Here is a 21,626-nt window from a genome sequence, read left to right as displayed (position 1 = left end):
CTCTTCTGGATCTGATTTTGACAAATTTCCCTGACAATATCTGCTGCTCTTCCTTCGCTCCAATCGGTTCTTCTGACCATGTCCTTGTCAAAGTGGACATCTCTCTGGCTGTTATCAGAGAACCACCTCACCGCCGTCGAGTCTGGCATTTCACTCAAGCCGACTGGCAGGGTCTCCGAGCAGCCATCAAACTTACAGACTGGTCTCCTATCACTACTTTCTCAAACATCAACTCATCCTGGGAATTCTTTCAAAGAAACTTGCTCTCCCTCATGCACAGATTTATCCCCTCTCGTGTTCAGTTGTCCTACCCTTCCTCCCGCCCTTGGTTTACTGAAGCTTGTGGTGAGGCAGTTGTCCTGAAACAACTTGCCTTTGCTTCATGGAATGCAAACCCAACTGAGGGCAATCTCAGTTCCTTCCACAAAGCTCGGAACAAGTGTGTATCTACCCTCAGGAGAGCCAGAAAACAACATCTTTCTCATCTCAAGTCTGAACTCTCAAACCTCTCTCCCTCAAAATCCTGGTGGCGTTTAATCAAATCTGTTTCTGGTGTATGTTCCCCCTCCATCCCCTCCCTTACCTCAAATGGCCGCACTGCTGATACCACACGTGATAAAGCTGAATGTCTAAACTCGGTGTTTGCAGCTAAATCTTGTGTCCTAAACCCATCACTTTCTCTACCCACTTTACCCAGTCGCATCCAACTGTCCCTGGACTCTGTGTCCTTTTCTCCTTACAAGGTGGAGAGCTTGCTTTCAAACCTCGAGTCAGATTCTGCAACCGGTCCAGACGGCATCAACTCACGTGTCCTCAAAGCCTGCTCTTCTGCTCTTGCTCACCCTCTCTCTGTTCTATTCACCCTCTCATTTGCCCAAGGTCATCTGCCATCTGCTTGGAAGTCTGCTAACATCACTGCCCTGCATAAAAAGGTGCAAAAACAGAGCCCTGTAACTACAGACCAATCAGCCTTCTCCCAATCATCAGCAAGGTTATGGAATCCATCATCGCTTCAGACATGAAATCCTTCCTCTTCTCCAATGGCTTGATTTCCAATCATCAATTTGGTTTCAGACCAGGTCACTCTACCCTGGATATGCTGCTTCTGCTCTCCTATCAATGGATGGAGGTCCTCAATGTCAGACAGGAAATCCGAGCCGTATCCCTGGACATATCACGTGCTTTTGACACAGTCTGGCACCCTGCACGACTCACCAAACTCTCTTCCCATGGTATTCAAGGCCATCTCCACTTATGGCTCGCAGACTTCCTCTCCTGTCACAGTCAACGTGTGGCCCTAAATGGAGTTCTTTCATCCCCTCTTCCTGTGCAAGCTGGAGTTCATCAAGGTAGCGTTCTGGGCCCTGTTCTTTTTCTGGTTTTCATCAATGATCTCTCCGACTCTCTGGAAAATCCTCTATTTCTCTTTGCCGACGACTCCACCCTCTGCCGTACCATCGGTCATCCCTCAGACCGGCAAGCAGCAGCTTCTTCGCTCACTGCAGATCTGGATAAAATCACAAACTGGTCCAACACGTGGAACATGTCTTTCAATCCAGACAAATCTCACACTCTCACTATGTCTCATCGAAAGGACCGTTTAGAAAACCCCCCCATCCACTTTCTCAACAATCCTCTGGAAGAAGTCTTTTCTTTCAAGCTTCTGGGTCTCACTATCTGCCATGACCTTTCCTGGGAAAGTCACATTTCCAACCTCGCCTCAAAAGCCTGTCGCCGACTGGGAATCCTCCGTCGTGCAAAGTCCTTCCTCGGCCCTCTTGAGCTCCTGACCACTTACAAAGCTTTTGTCCGTAGCCTGATGGAGTACTGCTCTCCCCTCTGGGCTGGTGCTCCTGCCTCCCACCTTTCTCGGCTTCACGCTGCCGAAACCAGGGCATTTAAGATCATCGGCATCTCCCGCAATGAAGCTGAGTCTTTGGGCCTCACTCAATCACCGCAGGTTGGTCGTTGGTCTTTCTGTCTTCTACCGACTCCTCTCCAGGCTTGCCCCCCTGCTCTCTCTGCGATTTGTCCCCACCACATTTCCACAGGGTGCTCAAGGTCCGCCAACAACCCCCTTCTGGTAAAACTACCAAAATCACGAATCACTGCTCATCTTCACTCTTTCATTCCTCTTTTTTCCCGCCTTTGGAATAAACTTCCTCACTCTATTCTTTCCCATTCTTCCCTCCAGTCTTTCAAAACAGCTGTTCACCACCACCTCTTATCTTCCCCCATCCAAATCCTCGATCTTTTCTACCCCCGATAATCCACCCAAGCCCACTTCCTTCAATTCCCCTGCTTTCCTTCCTGAAAGTCCCTGTAATGTCCATCTTCTCTTCGCCATGTTCCCCGTCCCATCCCCATCCCTCTCCCTTCCACAGTTCACCTAATGTGTCTGTTCCCCACTGTTTTGTCCCTTCCACTCCCGCCCCTCTTTTCTCATGCCCCCTTGCTGTGAGTTGTGTGTTCGCTCTCATACGAGCCTCGACAAGGTATACAAAAAAAAAAAATTGGTATATAAAAATGGGCTTCACAGGAGGAACCCGTCAGTGTTTCAGACTCCATGTTGAGTAGATGTCCATCTCAGTAGTAGTAGTAGTAGTAGTAGTAGTAGTAGGTCCATGTCAGTAGTAGTATGTGAGCGTGATGGGGAGGGTGTGGGTGATGATGGATCCTCTTTGCGTCCGCGTCCACGGCCACAGCCAGGAGACTTCTTGGCAGCATTCTTCAAAGTTTTCTTTGGCATGACGATGATGTTGACACTTCGATGTCTCGCTTGGTTATGATTAAAATCGTCGAGCGGCAGCGTCCCTTTAAATAGTTGAGCGGCAGCGATTTAAATCGTTGAGCGGCAGCCTATTAATAGCCTATGCCACGTGATCGTCAGCGATACGCTGCCGCACGCTATGCATATGTTAGACTATCATTGGGCATATGTTGTGAACGCCGACAACACGCTAAGCATTCGTTGATATGTTATCTATAAGTTATCGAAACGTTCTGTGTATGTTACTAATACGTTATGCATACGTCCAACTCGTTATGATTATGCCCAAAACTGAAAAAAAAATCAATAGTTCAGCGTAGAAAAACATTTAAAAAAATTCCGAAGAATGCTGCAAAGAAGTCTCCTGGCCGTGGCTGTGGATGCGGATGCAAGGAGGATCCATCATCACCCACACCCTCCCCATCATGTTCACATACTACTACTGACTTGGACCTACTACTACTACTACTGACACGCTCACCAACTACAACTGATACTCCTGACATGGACATTCACTCAACAAGGAGTCTGAAACACTGATGGGTTCCTCCTGTGTGAACCCCATTTTTATACACCAATTCCCCTAAACGCTGCCAATACGCCATTATACGGTAGCTGTAATTTAGAAACATGTTCACTAAGTTCTATGGTCGTCCGGAAGACGTCAATCAAATACGTCAATATGCGTTGGAGATATGTTGCACATAGGTTCAAGGCACGTTACTCATAGGTTAGAAATAAGTTTCAGGTACGCTAAACATTACCTCAACGTGTTTCGACTTCTGAGTTACTTACAAGTAACGTGTGTCAACGATCGCATAATGTGCCTACAACTTATGGCCAGCATATGTGGAACGTGTGAGTCATACACTGGCATACGTCGAAAAATTTTGAGCATGTTTAAAATTTGTCGACGAGCTCGGTGTACTACGACGTATGCCAGCGTGCTTCAGCGTGTTCATAACGTATACAAAACTTACCCATAACGTATTCGATGTGTGCCAGCGTTTTAGACAAATTTTTCATACGTCGGCATACAATGGCTAAAACGTCATTGGTGTGACAGGGCCTTGACACTTCGATGTCTCGTGCGGTTATGATTTAAATCGTTGAGCGGCAGCCTATTAATAGGCTACGCCACGTGATCGTCGACAATACTCTGCCACGCTATGCATGAGTTAGACTATCGTTGGGCAGAGGTTGTGATCGCCGACAACACGCTTAGCATTCGTTGGTATAAGTTATCTATAAGTTATCGAAACGTTCTGTGTACGTTACTAATACATTATGCATACGTCCAACTCATGAATATGCCCAAAACTGAAAAAAAACATCAATAGTTCAGCGTACGCCAGCGTTTTAGATCAATTTTGATACGTTGCCATACGCTGGCTAAAATGTCAAGGTGTGACAAGGCCCTTACCAATGTTAAGGCAAGAATTTTCCAGCAGTTCTTAAGATTGTATTATGGTGGGTGGGACAGTTATTTGCAAGTGACTGATGCAGAAATAATTTCATTGCATTAACTGATGGTTCATGCTTGCATTGTCTTGTACAATATAAACATTTGCATTCCAATAATGTTTCAAGTGGTGATTTAATATGGTGGTGTTTTCTCAGATTACATTTCATTGCCCTTCCTTTTGTGTGCAGGATGAGGAGGGAGAGGAAGAAGAAGATGAAGATGAGGAGGAGGGCTCAGAAATTGAATTGGATGAGGAAATGCATGATGTCAGTGAAACACTTTTCCGCTATGACCAAGATGATGACCTTGTCATTGAGTTTGATACTATGTTCTCATCTGGAGGTGAGGTGCTTTGCTGCATTTATTTGTTGAACCTCACATCATGATTTTTCCTTCCTCTAATCATCCCTCCATCTCCTCCACCCTCTCCTGGACCCCAACCACCTCCTTTCCTTTTTTAATGACTGAGCCCACTCTCTATTTTTTTCAATGGCGACATGTTACTGCATTGTCCATCATTTTGCAAAGTTTATTGAACCTGCAATGAAGTCTTTTGTTTCCTTTTCCACATCCCACATTCATTTTTGTTTGCTCGTTTTAACTTTAATCCAATTTTTTTGTGTGTATTTTTGCTTTCGTGTATTTTCTGTTTTTTTGTTTTTGTTATTTTTTTATTTGAAAATTTTTCATGCAACAGCTGACATCCCCCCAGCTCCCGGCACGGTGCCATCTACGCACCCGCTCATGGTGCGACAAACGGAGCATGCAGGTCTAGGCCCCACTAGCTCTTCAACTTCACGCCTCGTCGGAGGTGCCGGTGTCTGTCGGAACCAGCGTGGTGCACGTTCTTTTGGAGGAAGTGCCGGGCACACAATCCACCTGCATTATCCTGTGAACAGACAACATAATGCTCCGCTTATCCTCCAAAGGTGCTGTCTCGTGTTCTTCATACTTGGTTTTCTTCCTTTATTTTTGTTCTATATTCTTGTAGACTGCTATTTCACTGAAATGCAGTGAGTGGTATCTGAATAATCGATTGCTTTGTTTTCCAAAACTTCCATTTGAATTGCTATAGTACTGCAGACTCTGCCCGAAATCAGGTGCAAAGCGTGAACTCGGTCTTTTCCTCCAAATCTTGTGTATCCAACCCGTTCTACTCTGTCCCCATCTTACCCCGACGTACTCAATGCCAACTGGACTGTGTACTTCTCACCTGAGAAGGTAGAGAAAGTTGTCCAACCTTGACATTGAGATAGATGCTTCGGTGATGGGCCCAGGTGACATCAGTGTCCATGTTCTCAAATCCTGCTCTGCCTTTCTTGCTCTCCCTTTGTGTGCCTTATTTAATCTGTCTTCCTTTGGCACCTTCCCTCTGCACAGAAGTCAGTAAATGTCACTACTGTCCAAAAGAAGGGTGCAAAAACAGATCCTACCCAACTACAGGCCAGTGAGCTTGCTTCTGCAAGCAGTCATGATATCCATCATTGCTTCTGATGTCAAATATTTGCTGTTTCAAATTCTGTCCTGGACATTCAACTCTTGACATGCTTCTGTTTCTCTCAGAACAATGATTAGTCAGGTTCCTTGTGTCCATAATTTGATGCTCGTTTAATTTTTTTGGAGTAGCTAACCCCAACATTTTTGGAAAGCTTAAACAACATGAAAACAGAAAATCCATGTTTCACATTTTTTCAATGCATATAATGTGGTCAAATAGGTCGTTTTGGGGTAAAAACCCGTTTTTTTTTTTATTTCAGCTCTGAAAATTCAAAATTAATCGCAAGCAAGCAACTGATGATGCATACTTGTTAACTTGAGGACAGTTCTTAATATAGAATACATATATCTGTATTTTGAGCAATGGTTGCCATAGAAACTGCTATCATTTTGTCAAATTACCGTTTATTTAATGTACTGCTTTCAAATCTTAAAACAAGTAACTCATGAATATGGTAATCAGTGAAATGTACTTGATGTCAAATATGAGTTTGTAGCCAATTGGCATCACTGTCTCTAATGTCACTAATCATTGCCATCGTCATCATCACTGTCGTGGTCATGCCGTTCAATGTTTGAGTCCTCGTCATTCTCACACGAAGTGTTGCACATGCAAAGATCAGTGCATGTTAAGTTCTTGGCCCTGCAGGAACATTTCTGTGATGAACATTCTGTCTTGCACTGGCACCTTATCATCTCGATAATTGCCTTTGGTGCAGGGAGAATGTCTGTTGTCGGTTTGAGTTGACCACTCGTGTCCTTGTGGAAGCCATTCTTTAATGGATCAAGAAATGTTTGCTGAGAAATTGCTGCTTGACCCCAAACGTATGCCTGGATATGTACCCGCATGATATGCTGCCTCAGAGCACCGACAGTTGGTGGTAACTTGTCATTCTCAGCCATGTTCTGACAGAAGAGATGCCACCGAAGTTCAGGGATGCTGGAAATATTGACACCACTTGGACAATAACCTGAACAGACAAATCTTGCTAAAGTTGTGTGTAGGTCCTCTGACAGTTCAGCATCCTTACAGAGCATAGCAAAGGCATCTACCATGTCGTCATCGGCCTTCAAGTAGCACTGGAACCACTTTGCCTTACCATGTCGAGCGAACCGCCCAGTATTATCGGCACCTCTGAATGCGTGGAAGGCTGGCAATGCCTGGGCTCTCTCCTCACCTCGGGCCTTCCAGATTGGCTCGATTTTGACAATGCTCGATGCCATTGAGATAGATGTGTGTCTTGGCAGGCGATGATGGTTTGCTATGGCAAGAACCAGAACATCCGTATCAGGTGAGAATATCGTCAGCTCGTGAATGTCAAATCTATCATACGTGATACAGCCTATAAAACTCGGGCTGTGCCTATGTCTAGGGCCATATCAAGGGCACAAATAATATTCATCACCATAAAAAGCAAACGGATGAGAAAAACAACATCCTTATTTTCTTTGACAAATTTATTGACCTAAACTATGTGATTTAAACGGAAGATGCGGGTAAATGTCGCAATGATAGAACTTTATTAGAATCCAAAATAAAAACCGCTACGAAGACGTAATATTACCTGAATAAAATAAAAGCAGAGATGAGTGGGAAATCAACAATACGTGCTATCTACATGCCAGTAAACTAAATAGAAACTCCAAATAGACTCCCTCTGTAATTCCAACCCCTGGGCACAAAGCTAACCTAATCCTATCCTATTATACAGCAGTTAATCTAATGGAACAAAATACGTCGGTCACTGATTACATTGAAGGTGACTTTCTTTCCGGATAAATGAAAGAACGAACCAGCACAAAAGGACATATTTAAAGATCAACCCGAAATAATAGAAAAAGGATAAACACACAGCTAAAACATGACGACTGCCCGACTTCCAACTCCTAGCCAAACAGGAAACGCAATTAAAACCTCCAACCCCGTGGCCATTCAAACCATAATCCTACCCCATACAGATGAACGTAAAATGACAAAAAGGTACATACGCCTCAAAGGCTATCACAACTTACCGAAAAAAGGAAGAAAGGTGTTGAAAACCGAATATGATGAAACGAGGCTCCGAAGTAAACTGTCATGAATAAATCGAGAATAAACGAAGCGAACTGAAAATGACGTCATATTGCTGCATGTGCTTGGTCGCGTGCCGCGCCACATCATGATGTCATGCCACGCCCAGCAACCATAACCTGAGGCGATGGCATGGCGTCGCGACGTGGCGTCACATATGTTCCCTACAACATCACACTTACAATACATCAAACTACAAAAACTTAAAATCAAAAGTTTTCCGACTGAAGGTGCCGAAACCTTCTGATATTGAACAACAGACACACCAATACAATGTTTCATTGCACAGATGGCCGTTTCCATGGCAACCAACTGTTCCAATACTTGAAAATCATAATACTTGTGTGTAAGATAGTCATGGACACTATATTTAACAATTATTTAGGCCATCCGATGGCAAATATAATTAAAACATATATATATATATATATATTAAAAAATGGCAATTCCACTCCAAAAATGCTGTTTCCATGGCAACCGACAGTCAAAATGCAACATTTTATTATCTTATAAAATCCATTGTTAGCCATTAAACAGTGATCCATCATCAGTTGGTTATTTTGTATTGTTTCAGATTTTTAAAAATTGGAATTCAAAAAAAGCGTTTTTCACCCCAAAACGACCTTTCCAAATGTTGAAAAAATGTGAAACATCACTTTTTATTGAAATAGATTTTAAACTTCTCAAAAATCTATAGGTTTGCTACTCTCCAAAAAATTCCAACGAAATTACACAAGGAACCTGACTAGATTGGAGGCCTCCATTTCAAACAAGCGCGAACGACCGTCTCCCTGGGCACATCGGAGAGTCAGTACAGTTTGGATCCTGCTTTGCTTTCCAAGCTCTGTCTATTGCATCGAAGACTGCCTTCATTCCTGGATCTCGTACTTCCTCCATTCATGCAGTCAAGTGTTGCCATCAATGGAATGGTCTTCTCTCCCAGTGAAGGTTGGAGTTCCCCAAGACAGTGTTTTGGGCCCAGTCTCATTCCTTATCTAAATTGATGACCTTTCTGGTGCTCTTGAAAATCCTCTTCCTTTTTAGGTCATCTCTTCGAGCATGACCTAATAATAATGGTGTTGAGAGGAGAGGTGACGGTCCGTCCGTCCATTCACAATGAAGTTGAGGCGGGAGATCTGGTCATTAGTGATCCTGATAGAGGTCGATGAGATGTACACGATGGTATGACTTTCAAGGTCACCGAAGGTCAAGGTCTTGGTCACGAGGCCTTTGAAGTTGCGAAAATGACGATTTTCAAATTCTATCTCCTCCGCCATTTCTCAAGCGATCTTGAATTTGATTGTGGCATATGAATCTATGGGACAATATCTAAATTTTGATCAGGCCGGATTTTCGATATTCGCTTTCGTTTTCGTGTCACGTGACTTCAAAGTTGGCAAAAAATGCAAAAATGATGATTTTCATGCGAAAATAACGATTTTCAAAATCTATCTCCTCCTACATTTCTCAAGAGATCTTGAATTTGATTGTGGCATATGAATCTATGGGACAATATCTAAATTTGGTCAGGCCGGATTTTCGATATTCGCTTTCGTTTTCGTGTCACGTGACTTCAAAGTTGGCAAAAAATGCGAAAATGCCGATTTTCAAAATCTATCTCCTCCTACATTTCTCAAGCAATCTTGAATTTGTTGTGGCATATGAATCTATGGGACAATATCTAAATTTTGTCGGGCCGGATTTTCGATATTCGCTTTCTTTTTTCGTGTCACGTGACTTCAAAGTTGGCAAAAAATGCGAAAATGACGATTTTCATGCGAAAATAACGATTTTCAAAATCTATCTCCTCCTACATTTCTCAAGAGATCTTGAATTTGATTGTGGCATATGAATCTATGGGACAATATCTAAATTTGGTCAGGCCGGATTTTCGATATTCGCTTTCGTTTTCGTGTCACGTGACTTCAAAGTTGGCAAAAAAATGCGAAAATGACTATTTTCAAAATCTATCTCCTACATTTCTCAAGAGATCTTGAATTTGATTGTGGCATATGAATCTATGGGACAATATCTAAATTTGGTCAGGCCGGATTTTCGATATTCGCTTTCGTTTTCGTGTCACGTGACTTCAAAGTTGGCAAAAAATGCGAAAATGACGATTTTCAAAATATATCTCCTCCTACATTTCTCAAGCAATCTTGAATTTGTTGTGGCATATGAATCTATGGGACAATATCTAAATTTTGTCGGGCCGGATTTTCGATATTCGCTTTCTTTTTTCGTGTCACGTGACTTCAAAGTTGGCAAAAAATGCGAAAATGACGATTTTCAAAATCTATCTCCTACATTTCTCAAGTGATCTTGAATTTGATTGTGGCATATAAATCTATGGAACAATATCTAAATTTTGTCGGGCCGGATTTTCGATATTCGCTTTCGTTTTCGCGTCACGTGACTTCAAAGTTTGCAAAAACTGCCCTACCTTCAGGAGGCTATATATTTTCTCGCAGAGATCACCGTCACTCCCGCACGGGGGTAATTTTTGCAGATAACTTCACATTGTGTTGCAACCCCATCCCCTCTGCTCGGGAGATAGCTCTGCATTTCTCTGTTGATCTTGAAAGTATTAGACTGTGGTTTGATAAATGGAACATCTCCTTCAATCCTGGAAAATCTCATGGTCTCACCTTGGTGCTCTGGAAGGACTGTCAAACAAACTGACTTCTCTATTTCCTTGGTTATTCACTGCAATAAGCTCAGTCTCTTGAACTTTGAGGCCCCGCCATCAGCCATGACCTCTCATGGGCTGACCACATTGCAAAATCGTCTTCCAAAGCTAGCCAGAGCTTGGGCATCCTCTTCCAATCAAAGTCCTTCCTTGGAAAATCATAGCTACTCAATCTTCAAGGCCTTTGTTCTCATCTCGGTGGAGTACTTCTCCACACTATCGGCTGGTTCCCCAGCCTTACACCTGTCTCTTGGCTTTTATGGAATTTAAAGCTCTCAATTTTTTTGGAATCTCCCATGATGAGGCCAAAGCATATGTCGTTTGCTCTCACATTACAGGCAGGTAAGTGGTCTCTGTTTTCTACCATGTATTCTCCAACTCTGCTCTCTGTTTTTACCATTGCAGTTTTTAAAAGTGCATTTATCAATAAATAAATTGACCTGTCAACCAGACACTAAATAAAAAATACCCCCGAGCGGGAGTGCCGGTCATCTCTGCCAGAGGTCGAAAGTAAGTAACTCTGTGCCAGACTGGAATAGGGGCAGTTCATAAAGTGCGTACGCTCTACTTCCAGGTTTCAAAACCACCCACCCCCCTCTGTATGCAGGCTAGTGACCACCCACCCACCCCCATATGCATCTCATATCACATCACAATACTTGAACATTACAACGAACTGTAGATTTATCTCAAATGCATCAGTAATTATTAACTACGGTAATACAGTAATAGGGAACAATCATTGACGTCCACGGATTCAACATCACGTCGAAAATGTTCCTGTGAATGGGGATATTTTTCCCCCACGCGATGACAGGCTCACCTTCATCTTCTGAAACGCTTTCATGTAGTCCGACACCACTTTAATAAAGTATGTATGCAGCTGTCGTACCACCCACCCACCCCTGTACGCAGGCCGTACGAGGGCTTTAAACCACCCACCCCTGTACGCAGCCCGTACGTGGGCTTTAAACCACCCACCCCCCTCATACATTGCTAATCGCTTGCAAAGCCAGCAGTTCCTTATGAACCGATGTTTGTAAGTCATGACAATGCAGTCCCTAGCGGTGTGATTTACCTTTTTCTTTTAATATCACAGCACATCATTTATGAAAATAAAAGTACAAATTGACATTCAAGACAATGTTAATGTCCTAAATAAAAGTAAGTGTGCATATAAACTTATGTTCCATTGTTTTAGTTAAATCTGACAAAAGCTTCAAATGTAATATTTGTCTCGGAGAGTTCCGGTTCTTAATTTAATACTTTTTTTTGTATGTACTTTATGAACGGCCCATACGGGGAATCAGAGCGAAGTTTGAAGGGCTATAAAATCGAAAGAGAGCAAATTTCAAAAAAATGGCTCGTGTTGTTCTCGATAATAGTCCATAGTTTCTGAATCGCTAATAACATTTGATCTCTCTTGATAAATGAGGGAGGAGATACGATTTGAAATCGACGGTTTTCGCAACTTTGACAGCCTCGTGACGTTGACCTCGACCTTGGACGACCTTGAAAGTTATATCGTTGTGCATGTCTCATCGACCTCTATCCATTCCACTATTGGTTATTTGTCTCCACTCGGTTTGATTGTGGACGGACGGACGGACGGACGTATGTACGGACGGGCGGACAGACTTCGAGACTGTTATTATTACGTCATCTCTACTGAGATGATAGAGATGACCTAATAAATAAATTGCTTGTATAGTCCTATCCATACGATTCTAAAATCTCATTATTACTTGTCTCCCAACAATAACATGAACTTTTAACAGGAAACTTTTCAGAAATGATTCATCATAACCTTATACAACAAGGAGGTGTGGAGGCAGAGAAGAACCGATATGGGAAAGAATGCTGTGGAACAATAGATCACCAATTACTGAACAAGGCCATATTCAAACTGCAAGTTGTAAAACACCACAGCCTCGACAGACAAAAAAAAAACAAAAAAACAATAAGAACCTTATGATGTGTCCCGTATTTGTGGAAGGTAAAATATATGCAAGTGTATAGAATCGATGCCCCAACAATAAAATTGGTTGAGAAAACGATCTTCCTCTGGAATACCACATTGATATTCCAGCCCTCTGAAGGAAAGATCGAAATACCAGGAGTGAAGAAAGAGGGAACTTCCCAGGGTAACAGCCTCTCCCCCCCCCCACCCCCCTGTTTTCCTGTTTTGTTTGCCATGGACCCCACTGGGTAACCTCAGCAGTGTGCAAGGACAAGGATAAACCCTAACATACATCCAACAGAAGATCGGCCATAGGAACAGTGAGGTTGACACATCTGCTGCATATGGATTATTTAAAGTTCTTCGCAACGAAGGACGAAAAATTGGTAGAATTATTAACTTGTAAAATGGTACTCCGAGGACATTCAAATGGAATTTGTCTGAGATAAATTTGCTGACAAGTGCACGTTCAAAGCAGGTAAACAAACATAAATGGATATAAATATTGACCTCAGAGCAATACAGGAGCGAGAAAACGAAGCATCACACAAATACATCGAATAGAGGGCCACCACATCCATCACAATCAAACGCACAAAACAATTGCCAATGAATACCTATCTTGGAACCAAGCTAATCCAAAAAACACCTTGTCCCAATAAGCAGAATCGGTTATATGCCAACTCGCCTTACCAATATTCCAATACAGTTGTGGAATAGTAAACTGGCCACAAGCGGAAATCAACAAACTATGTCAAAACAAGGACACTCTTCACCATCCACAAAATATTTTATTAAAAAAAAAAAATAGTTCATCTTGAGAATGTACCTGCCTAGACAACAAGGAAGTGGTGGCCTGATTGTGCTCACCCAAGTTCACAGAATGATGACTAAGATTGGATGCGTTTGTGAAAAGCTCCACAGACTGCTGAATCCAGTTTGTACACAAATGTGAACACAAAGCCAGAAAAGGTATCTCTAACCCACCTTCCAAATAATTGGCAAGAACAGGTGTTCATAGAACATGCAACACATGAAATCGAAAAACAGCAATGATACTGTCTTCACTAGAGGGGGAGCACTCGGTAGAGTGCAAAACCTCTGCCGCCAATACTGCTGGGTCACTTAAGTGAACCTGATGTCCTATTCATTGTAGGTCAAAATGGATCAGACTACTGAACCATGATTGAATAAACTAAACTAGATCGACGCGCATGTAGAAATGCCAAGAAAATCGAAATTTATTTGAAAAAAAAAGTTGCAAAATTTGTTTTTTTTTTCTCCAACAAATTTTTTTTTGGGGGGGGGTTGGAAATCACTTAAAACATGTAGAAATGCAAAAAAAATTCAAATATTTTTCAAATAAAATCGAAATGTTTTTGAAAAAAAGTTTTTTTTTTTTATTGGATCAAGTACAAAATCTAATGGCATAATCCTTGGACCATACCTAATCCCCCCACCAAGTTTAGTCGAAATCCGTCGAGTTTTTCTGTAATACTGTTCACAAACAAACAAACAGTGGTGAAAACAGTTACCTCCGTCCATCTTCGATGGCAGAGGTTAATGATTGCAAAGAAGACAAAGGAAAAGTATAAAACGAGATATTGACAAATGCGTACCAACAATTGGGAGGATGATGAAAGAGCAGTAAGATAAAAAGAAAAAGATGGACAGATTGGAGATAGACAAAAAGGTTCATTGTCGTGGTTGGGAAGAGTTCAGCTTAAATGGGATGGAGAAGGAGTCATCATAAATGCCAAGACCAGGGATATGACACCAATGGCTTTAAGAAGATAGCATAATTGAGTCAATCATCTTCTGCAAAATAGAAACAAAGCACCAGTCACCATCTCTCAGGATGTAAAAAAAAATCCTGTCAGAACGGATGTACAACAGTGTATGCAGAGTAATCTGCTGGCACATCTGCAAAAGGTTTATAATTACAGTCTCAGAAAAATCGTTGAAAATGAGGATTTAGTGCTTACGTACGACCTGGCCATTCAATCAAGCTTGGACATAGAAAAACATTCCAACCAGACGTAGTGCTGTACTCGGATACAAAAGAAAAATACTTCATTGTTGATCGAAGTGTCATTACCCAGTGACTTTGGTCGAAATAACGTGGAGATTAGGAAAATGACCAAGTTTCAGGATCGGAAAAGTGAAGTTAAGAGAACATGGAAGCTGAAGAATGCCGACATTGTGCCAGTGACAGTTGGAGCAATCGGAGTGTGAAAGAAGAACCTCACTGAGATATTAAAAACTGTAGTAAGGTGCTATTGTGTTACAGATCCCCAGTGCTGCCAAAGCGGTTTTTTGAAAAATTCTCATTGAATCATGAATAATACACTGCTTGAGTACTGAACATTGATGCTGAAATTACAATACGATTATCATTCACGCTATGTTGTTACGATAATATTTTTTTCAGAAATGTCTGCTAATTATTGTGGCTTGTTAACAGTTATCAGAATTGGGTTCTGAAATTATGCACTGCTTCTCATCGAGTCATGAAATCTTCACCGCTGCAGTTTTCCGAGTGTTTGTAAGGCCTAAGTCACATTTGCTCTACAGCGAGTATACGGCGGCCGTACGCCCTCTGAATTGGCAGAAACGTGCGGCGGCCGCAGATTCTGCGGTGGCCTCAGGGTGGCCCTACGCCGTTTTTTGTCTATATTTTACAGGCCGTAAGGTCGCCGTGGAATTATACCGTGGAGTTATAACTTTTTTCATTTCTGCGTTCGCCGTAGCAATTCGACAAGACGAAACAAAAGAAATGGTAAAAAAAATAAATAAATTAACCCATTCGTTACCGTCTGCCTGGCCACACGTTCGCCTTCGGGCCCCCTGCAGTCACCGTGCGACATCAAATCAAAGACCGTACGGCAACCTCACGTTTTCGGTCTCCACAATTTCTAAGACCTAAGACCTCAGGCCTAAGTCATATTTGCTCTATGGCGAGGATACGGCGGCCGTACGCCCTCTGAATTGACAGAAACGTGCGGTGGCCGCAGAGTTTCTGAGGTGGCCTCAGGGTGGCCCTACGCTGTATGGCTATATTTTACAGGCCGTAAGGTTGCCGTGGAATTATGACGCGGAGTTATAACTTTTTTCATTTCTACGTTCGCTTTCGCAATTCGACAAGCCGAAAAAAAAAAAAAAAACGATTTGTTACCGTCCGTCTGGCCGCACGTTCGCCTTAGGGCCCCCCTGCGGTAGCCTTGCGGGCACCTTGCGTCTGCCTTGAAAATTCTATGGCCGCTGCAGGAACACCGCAAGGTCACCGTGCGGCATCAAATCAAAGACCGTACGGCACCCCCACGTTTTCGGTCTTCACAATTTATAAATACGCCGTGCAGCTCCCCGAAAAATAAAAACATATGTGACTGCTACATTGTGTGACCGTGGAAATACTACGGCCGCCGTATAATTGCTAATGGCCGTAGATTTTGGAGACCCCACGTCCGCCGTGGCAAATGTGACTAAGGCCTAAATACGCTGTGCGACTCCCCGAAAAATAAAAACATATGTGACTGCTACATTGTGTGACCGTGGAAATACTGCGGCCGCTGTACAATTCCTAGTGGCCGTAGATTTTGGAGACCCCACAGCCGCCGTGGCAAATGTGACCGAGGCCTAAATGACATCGCAGACGTAACACCGTAATGACGTCTCAACAAAAACAGCTTGACGGATGGACCGACAGACGGACAGAGAAATATGGCTGCTTTAATACATACTAGAGTATAAGACCCATTGCTTTGCTGATGGGAATACCACTCTTTGCTGTGATGGTTAATCCATGGGGCAAGAACAAAAGAAGGATTCCTGGGAGATCCTGCCCTTTGTGCAGGGATAACCAGCATCGCATGTAGGCATTTGCAGTTTTGCCACGTGTGCCGAGACCCATATACAAACCTTCCCATTTTTTGCATCACAAACCTTCTTGGTAGTTCCCTGAATCAAAGGGCGGAGGAGCTCCTTGTGGGCCAACGGCCATCCATATCTAGTGCCCAACTGTGTCTGCGGACGTCCTCCTGCAGTTGGGTTACTTCTTATTAGGAGGTTGGTGGCAGGTTTTGCACTCCGGCCACCGTAAAACCCTTCATTCCGCAAAACACAAACGCAAAGAAATCTGAAAACCCACTCCGTGGGAGTATCTCCTGTGCAGCTTCCCTTCGCAGGGCAGCTCACCGGATGACGGGATTGGGGCAAAGCCTTCGGGACCCCCAATCTTTGATGATAGGAGGGAAACCATGGGGTAACATTCCCAGGTCAGATTGCGGGAGAGTGTGTCGGAGTGGTGCTGAGGTGTCGTCCACCAGACGGCGGTCTCCTTGGGTTAACCTCAGGCGGTCCCTTTGGGTGGGTGCCTGGAATGTCCTATCCCTAAGAGAGGATGATCACCTGTCTCTGTTATCATCTGAGCTCAAGCGTTTGGACATCGGGATTGCAGCTCTCTCTGAGGTTCGGAGACCGGATTGCGGCGAGATAATGGTGGGTGGTTACACCTACTATTGGTCTGGTCGCTCTGATGGTTACCATACCCAAGGAGTTGCTGTAGCTGTGTCCAATAAGCTGAACCCAGTGATAATTGAGGTAACACCGGTCAACGAGCGTATTATGAGATTAAGGATTCGTCACTCCTTAGGTGTCATTTCCCTGGTCTCTGTTTATGCTCCGACTGAGGCGAGTGATCTCACCGTGAAGGATGCATTCTACGCCACACTCGAGTCTGTGGTTGATCAGTGCCCCAGACGAGATACACTTCTAGTCTTGGGGGATTTCAATGCATCGACTGGAACTGATAGGGACGGTTATGAGGTGTGTGTTGGTCCCCATTGCTCAGGAACTATGAACCAGAATGGCACTAAGTTCCTTGACTTTGCAAGAAGTCATGGACTTAGGGTGGCTGGTTCATGGTTTCAGCGCCCACAAGCTCATCGCTGGACTTGGTATTCCAACACTGGCGGTGTGGCAAAGGAGATTGACCATGTCCTCATTGACGGTCGTTGGAGGATGATCCAGAACTGCAGGGTCGACCGGAGTGCTCAGTTCCTCAATGCTGACCACAGGCTTGTTGTAGCAACTCTAAAGCTGCACCTTAAATCCTGGAGAATGGTACCATCCCAGCCGAGGCTGGATGTTGCCAAGCTCTATTCCAACGCTTGTGGTGTGGCAAAGGAGATTGACCATGTCCTCATTGACGGTCGTTGGAGGATGATCCAGAACTGCAGGGTCTACCGGAGTGCTCAGTTCCTCAATACTGACCACAGGCTTGTTGTAGCAACTCTAAAACTGCACCTTAAATCCTGGAGAATGGTACCATCCCAGCCGAGGCTGGATGTTGCCAAGCTCAGGGATGAGAGAGCAGCTGAGGAGTTTGCGAACAGGCTGAGTGGACACTTGGGGGGGTCTGGGTACTTTGGGGTGTCCTGAAGAGTTGTGGAGCGCCTTCAAGACCACCGTCCTTGATGTTGCCGGTGGATGCCTTGGAGCTCACCGCAGGGCAAAGAAGAATTTTGTCTCTCAAGGGACACTGGATACCATTGACCAGAGTCGCAGGGCCAGGCTGAATGGCAGAGCTGAGTGTTCAGGGAGCTGAGGCGTAAAACTGTGGCCAATAATAAAACTTATTGTTCAGGGAGCTGAGGCGTACGTGCACTGAGGGTGGACAAGGAGGCCTATGTGCGAGGAATCTGTGAGGGGGTAGAGCATCACCTGTGGACAGGTGATTCTCGTCCCGCTTACAGGGGAATTCGCGCATTACGTTCATCCAAGCCCATCCCTCGGAGCACTACAGTTCGAGCAGAGAGTGGTAGGCTCTTGACAGGAGTCTGAAGTGAAGGCCCGCTGGGCCGGTTACTTTGAGCGGTTGTACCAGGCTGATCCCCCAACTGTCGAGTTGGACGTCAAGGGTGTTACAATCCCTGTTGCTGACCCTCGAATCAACTGTGGTCCACCTACGCTTGTGGAAACACGGGCTGCGGTGAACCAGTTGAAACGGGGCAGAGCTCCAGGGATCTGTGGCATCCATGCCGAACTTCTCAAGGCTGGTGGAAATGCTGCACTCGTGTCGTTGCATGCAGTTTTGTGCTCTGCCTGGAACACAGGCATCATCCCAACTGACTGGAAGAGGGGCCTTGTTGTCCCTCTCTGGAAAGGGAAGGGTGATCGCCAAGACTGCAACAACTACCGAGGGGTGATGCTGCTCTCAGTGCCGGGCAAGGTCTTTGCTCGGATAATTCTCGATAGGGTTCGCCACCATCTGCTTGAGCACCAGCGTCCAGAGCAGTCAGGCTTTACACCAAAGAGGTCAACGATTGACCGTATCCTTGCACTTCGTGTCCTCACCGAACGCAGATTACAGTTTCGGCAGGGGCTGCTTGCAGCCTATGTTGATCTCTGTAAAGCGTTCAATTCAGTGAATCGGGATGTCCTCTGTAGGATTCTTGGTCTTCGTGGGGTGCCACCAAAACTGATCGATCTGATGTCTGAACTCTACTCTGGTACTGAGAGTGATGTGAAGTTTGGTGGTACCATCTCTGACTTATTTCCAGTTGTTACTGGAGTTCGTCAGGGATGTGTACTTGCCCCCACACTTTTCAGCACTTGTATGGACTGGATTCTAGGGAGGATGTCGGAGAGATCAAGTTGCGGTGCGTCATTTGGGAATGTCAAGATCTCGGACCTTGACTTTGCAGATGATGCAGTCATCTTTGCGGAGACTTTAGTCATCCTCTTGGGGGCCCTCGAGGTGCTGAATGAGGAGTCGGAGCCGTTGGGATTACGGGTTTCTTGGGTCAAAACTAAGATCCAGGCTTTCGGTGACATCTTGGATGCTGCTGTCCTGTCTGTGTCTGTTTGTGGTGAGGATGTTGAGGTCGTGGAGAGATTCACTGACCTTGGCAGTGATATTCATGTCTCTGCTGGCTGCGAGTCAGAGGTCAATAGACGTCTGGGTCGGGCCTGGGGTGTCATGGATTCACTGGATCATGGGGTGTGGCGCTGCCGGTACCTGTGCGGGAGGACGAAAGTCCGAGTCTTCAGGTCCTTGGTACTTCCAGTCTTGCTCTATGGGTGCGAGACTTGGACTCTGACCAAGGATCTGAGACGGAGACTTAATTCCTTTGGTACCAGGTCTCTTCGGAGAATCCTTGGCTATCGCTGGTCGGAATTTGTGTCCAACGAGCGGTTGCTGAGAGAGACTCGGATGAGATTTGTTACCTGCATAGTCCATGAGCGTCAGTTGCGGCTGTATGGACATGTGGCTCGTTTTCCTGACTCTGATCCTGCTCACCAGATTCTCTCAGCGAGGGAGTCTCATGAGTGGAGGAGGTCAGTGGGTCGACCACGTGCCTCATGGTTGCAACAGGTTGACCATCATCTCAAGGAGATGGGGATGGGCCTGGCATCTGCCTGGGGGATGGCCAGACGGAGGCCCCTGGAGTACCGGCGGAAAGTGGACGCAGCGACGTGCTGTTCTGGCACATGCTCCCATACCTGACTGACCTGACCCTGAATCTACCGTCATTGGTTTCATTGATATCTGTTAATCCATTCTCAAGTTGTAGCACAACAAACTGTGCGTGCGTGTGTTTGATCTATAACTCCAAAACACCCATTTTAAGATTATTAATGGCTTACCTTCATGAAAGGCTTATGTTTGTCAGCCCAACTTAATCTTGCAGGTGTCTTTGCTGCCGTTTTGATCCTGCATTCTAAAAATGACTTGCCTTGGAAACACTATCTCCTCTCACGGAAAGTATATAATCAAAGTATGGTTTTGGATTTGTGGATCCAATTTCGTGGACTCGTGTCAATCTGGAATGAAATCTGAATGTGAAATTTCCAAACCATTAAACTGAACTTTTTCTGCTGTTTTGACAATTGTATTGAGTGAAGAAAAGATTAACGAATCTGGCTCTGGGATCGATGCACGTGGACGACTGATTGGTGCTCTCGCCTACCAGTTCTTCCAAGCAAAGTTCCTCCGACCATTTACGTAGTTTTGCCGTTTCGTTTTTATTTTCTGCTTTGCTCTTCGTGTTTTTCATCAATTTTTTGTCCCAAACTGTGCCCTGCTGTGTTTAATCGTTTTGATCATCTCTTGAGTTCAGTTGGGTGTACTGATGATCGTCGAGTGTGCTTTCTCTTCATTTTCTGCCTCGTTTTCACTTCAGTTCCAGTTATTGTTACTTCTGAACGCTCAATTAAATCCTCCCCCCCCCCCGCCCCCTTCTCAAAAATTAAAATAAAAGATCTCTCTTCATCCACCTGGAAAAAAAACACTCCAACTCCCAACAACAACAATAATAACAACGTTGAAAAATGTAAATGCATGCAGTGTCAGAATGAGTCTGTGTTTTGTTAAGTATTGTAAAGCTGTTTCTGAAAAGTGTAATTGCTTGATGTTTGTGTTGTAAAGTTTTTAGACCTTGTAAGACTTTTGATGTTGTTTGTGAATGTAATGTTTGTTTGGATGTAAATCAAAGTACATTATTTATCTTCTCACTTGTGGAGATTGCAGATTGCAATAAGCTGGTAAAACTTCACAATGTTAACATCAATGTTTGAATGGAAATTGCTCTGCTGTAAAGTCTGGAATTAAGACTTATTTATATAATCATTTCATTTAGGTTCGGCATGCTTTCAGTTTTTGTTCTTTTGGTTCATGAAAAGATATTTTCACAAAAAAGATAAGTGACCACTATATTCGTTATTGTTGTCTGTCTGTCTGTCTGTCTGTCTGTCTGTCTGTCTGTCTGTCTGTCTGTCTCCCAAGCATAGCTCCGTGGGTTTTGATCTGATCCTGATGAAATTTTGGTGGAAGGTTTATATCATGATCTTGTTGTGTTTTCCAGAAAATGGGCGTGGTGCGCTCATTGTGGGCGGAGCCACGCCCAAAAAGCATGTGTTTTTAGGGGCTCGCCGATTTCAATTTGCATCTTCTAGGGGATTTGTCGAATCTGACAGGGGTGTCAGTATTTGGTTAGCTCAATGGCACCTGCATAGCCCCATGGAGCTGGATTTTTTTTTTTTTTTTTCATTTTCATCCCAACGTCAAAGGCCACAAGGTCACGAACTTAGAAAATTGCGAATTGTGTTTTTAGGGGGTAGCCGATTTCAATTTGCATCTTCTCCTCGGGGGTTTGTTGAATCTGGCAGGGATTT

General features: G+C 44.2%; 1 protein-coding gene across 11 annotated transcripts in view; it reads left to right on the top strand.

Moving 5' to 3' along the window:
* The window catches only part of HUWE1 (HECT, UBA and WWE domain containing E3 ubiquitin protein ligase 1), a 428,879-nt gene that overhangs the window by 214,439 nt on the left and 192,814 nt on the right, over positions 1–21,626 (top strand). For 10 of the 11 annotated variants that reach the window (XM_085898286.1, XM_085898280.1, XM_085898284.1 and 7 more), the window contains 2 exons: positions 4,424–4,577; positions 4,933–5,164. In XM_085898286.1, coding sequence (XP_085754412.1) covers positions 4,424–4,577; positions 4,933–5,164 — 386 coding nt within the window. The remainder of the gene's footprint in view (positions 1–4,423; positions 4,578–4,932; positions 5,165–21,626) is intronic. The other variant, XM_085898279.1, reaches the window with a different exon arrangement.

This window comes from Eptatretus burgeri, chromosome 10 (assembly GCF_056783735.1).
Source record: "Eptatretus burgeri isolate ZD-2024b chromosome 10, Ebu_testis_v1, whole genome shotgun sequence".
NCBI classification, from domain to species: domain Eukaryota; kingdom Metazoa; phylum Chordata; class Myxini; order Myxiniformes; family Myxinidae; genus Eptatretus; species Eptatretus burgeri.
The sequence above is the reverse complement of the archived record's forward strand: the minus strand, read 5'-3'. Positions and strand labels throughout refer to the sequence as shown.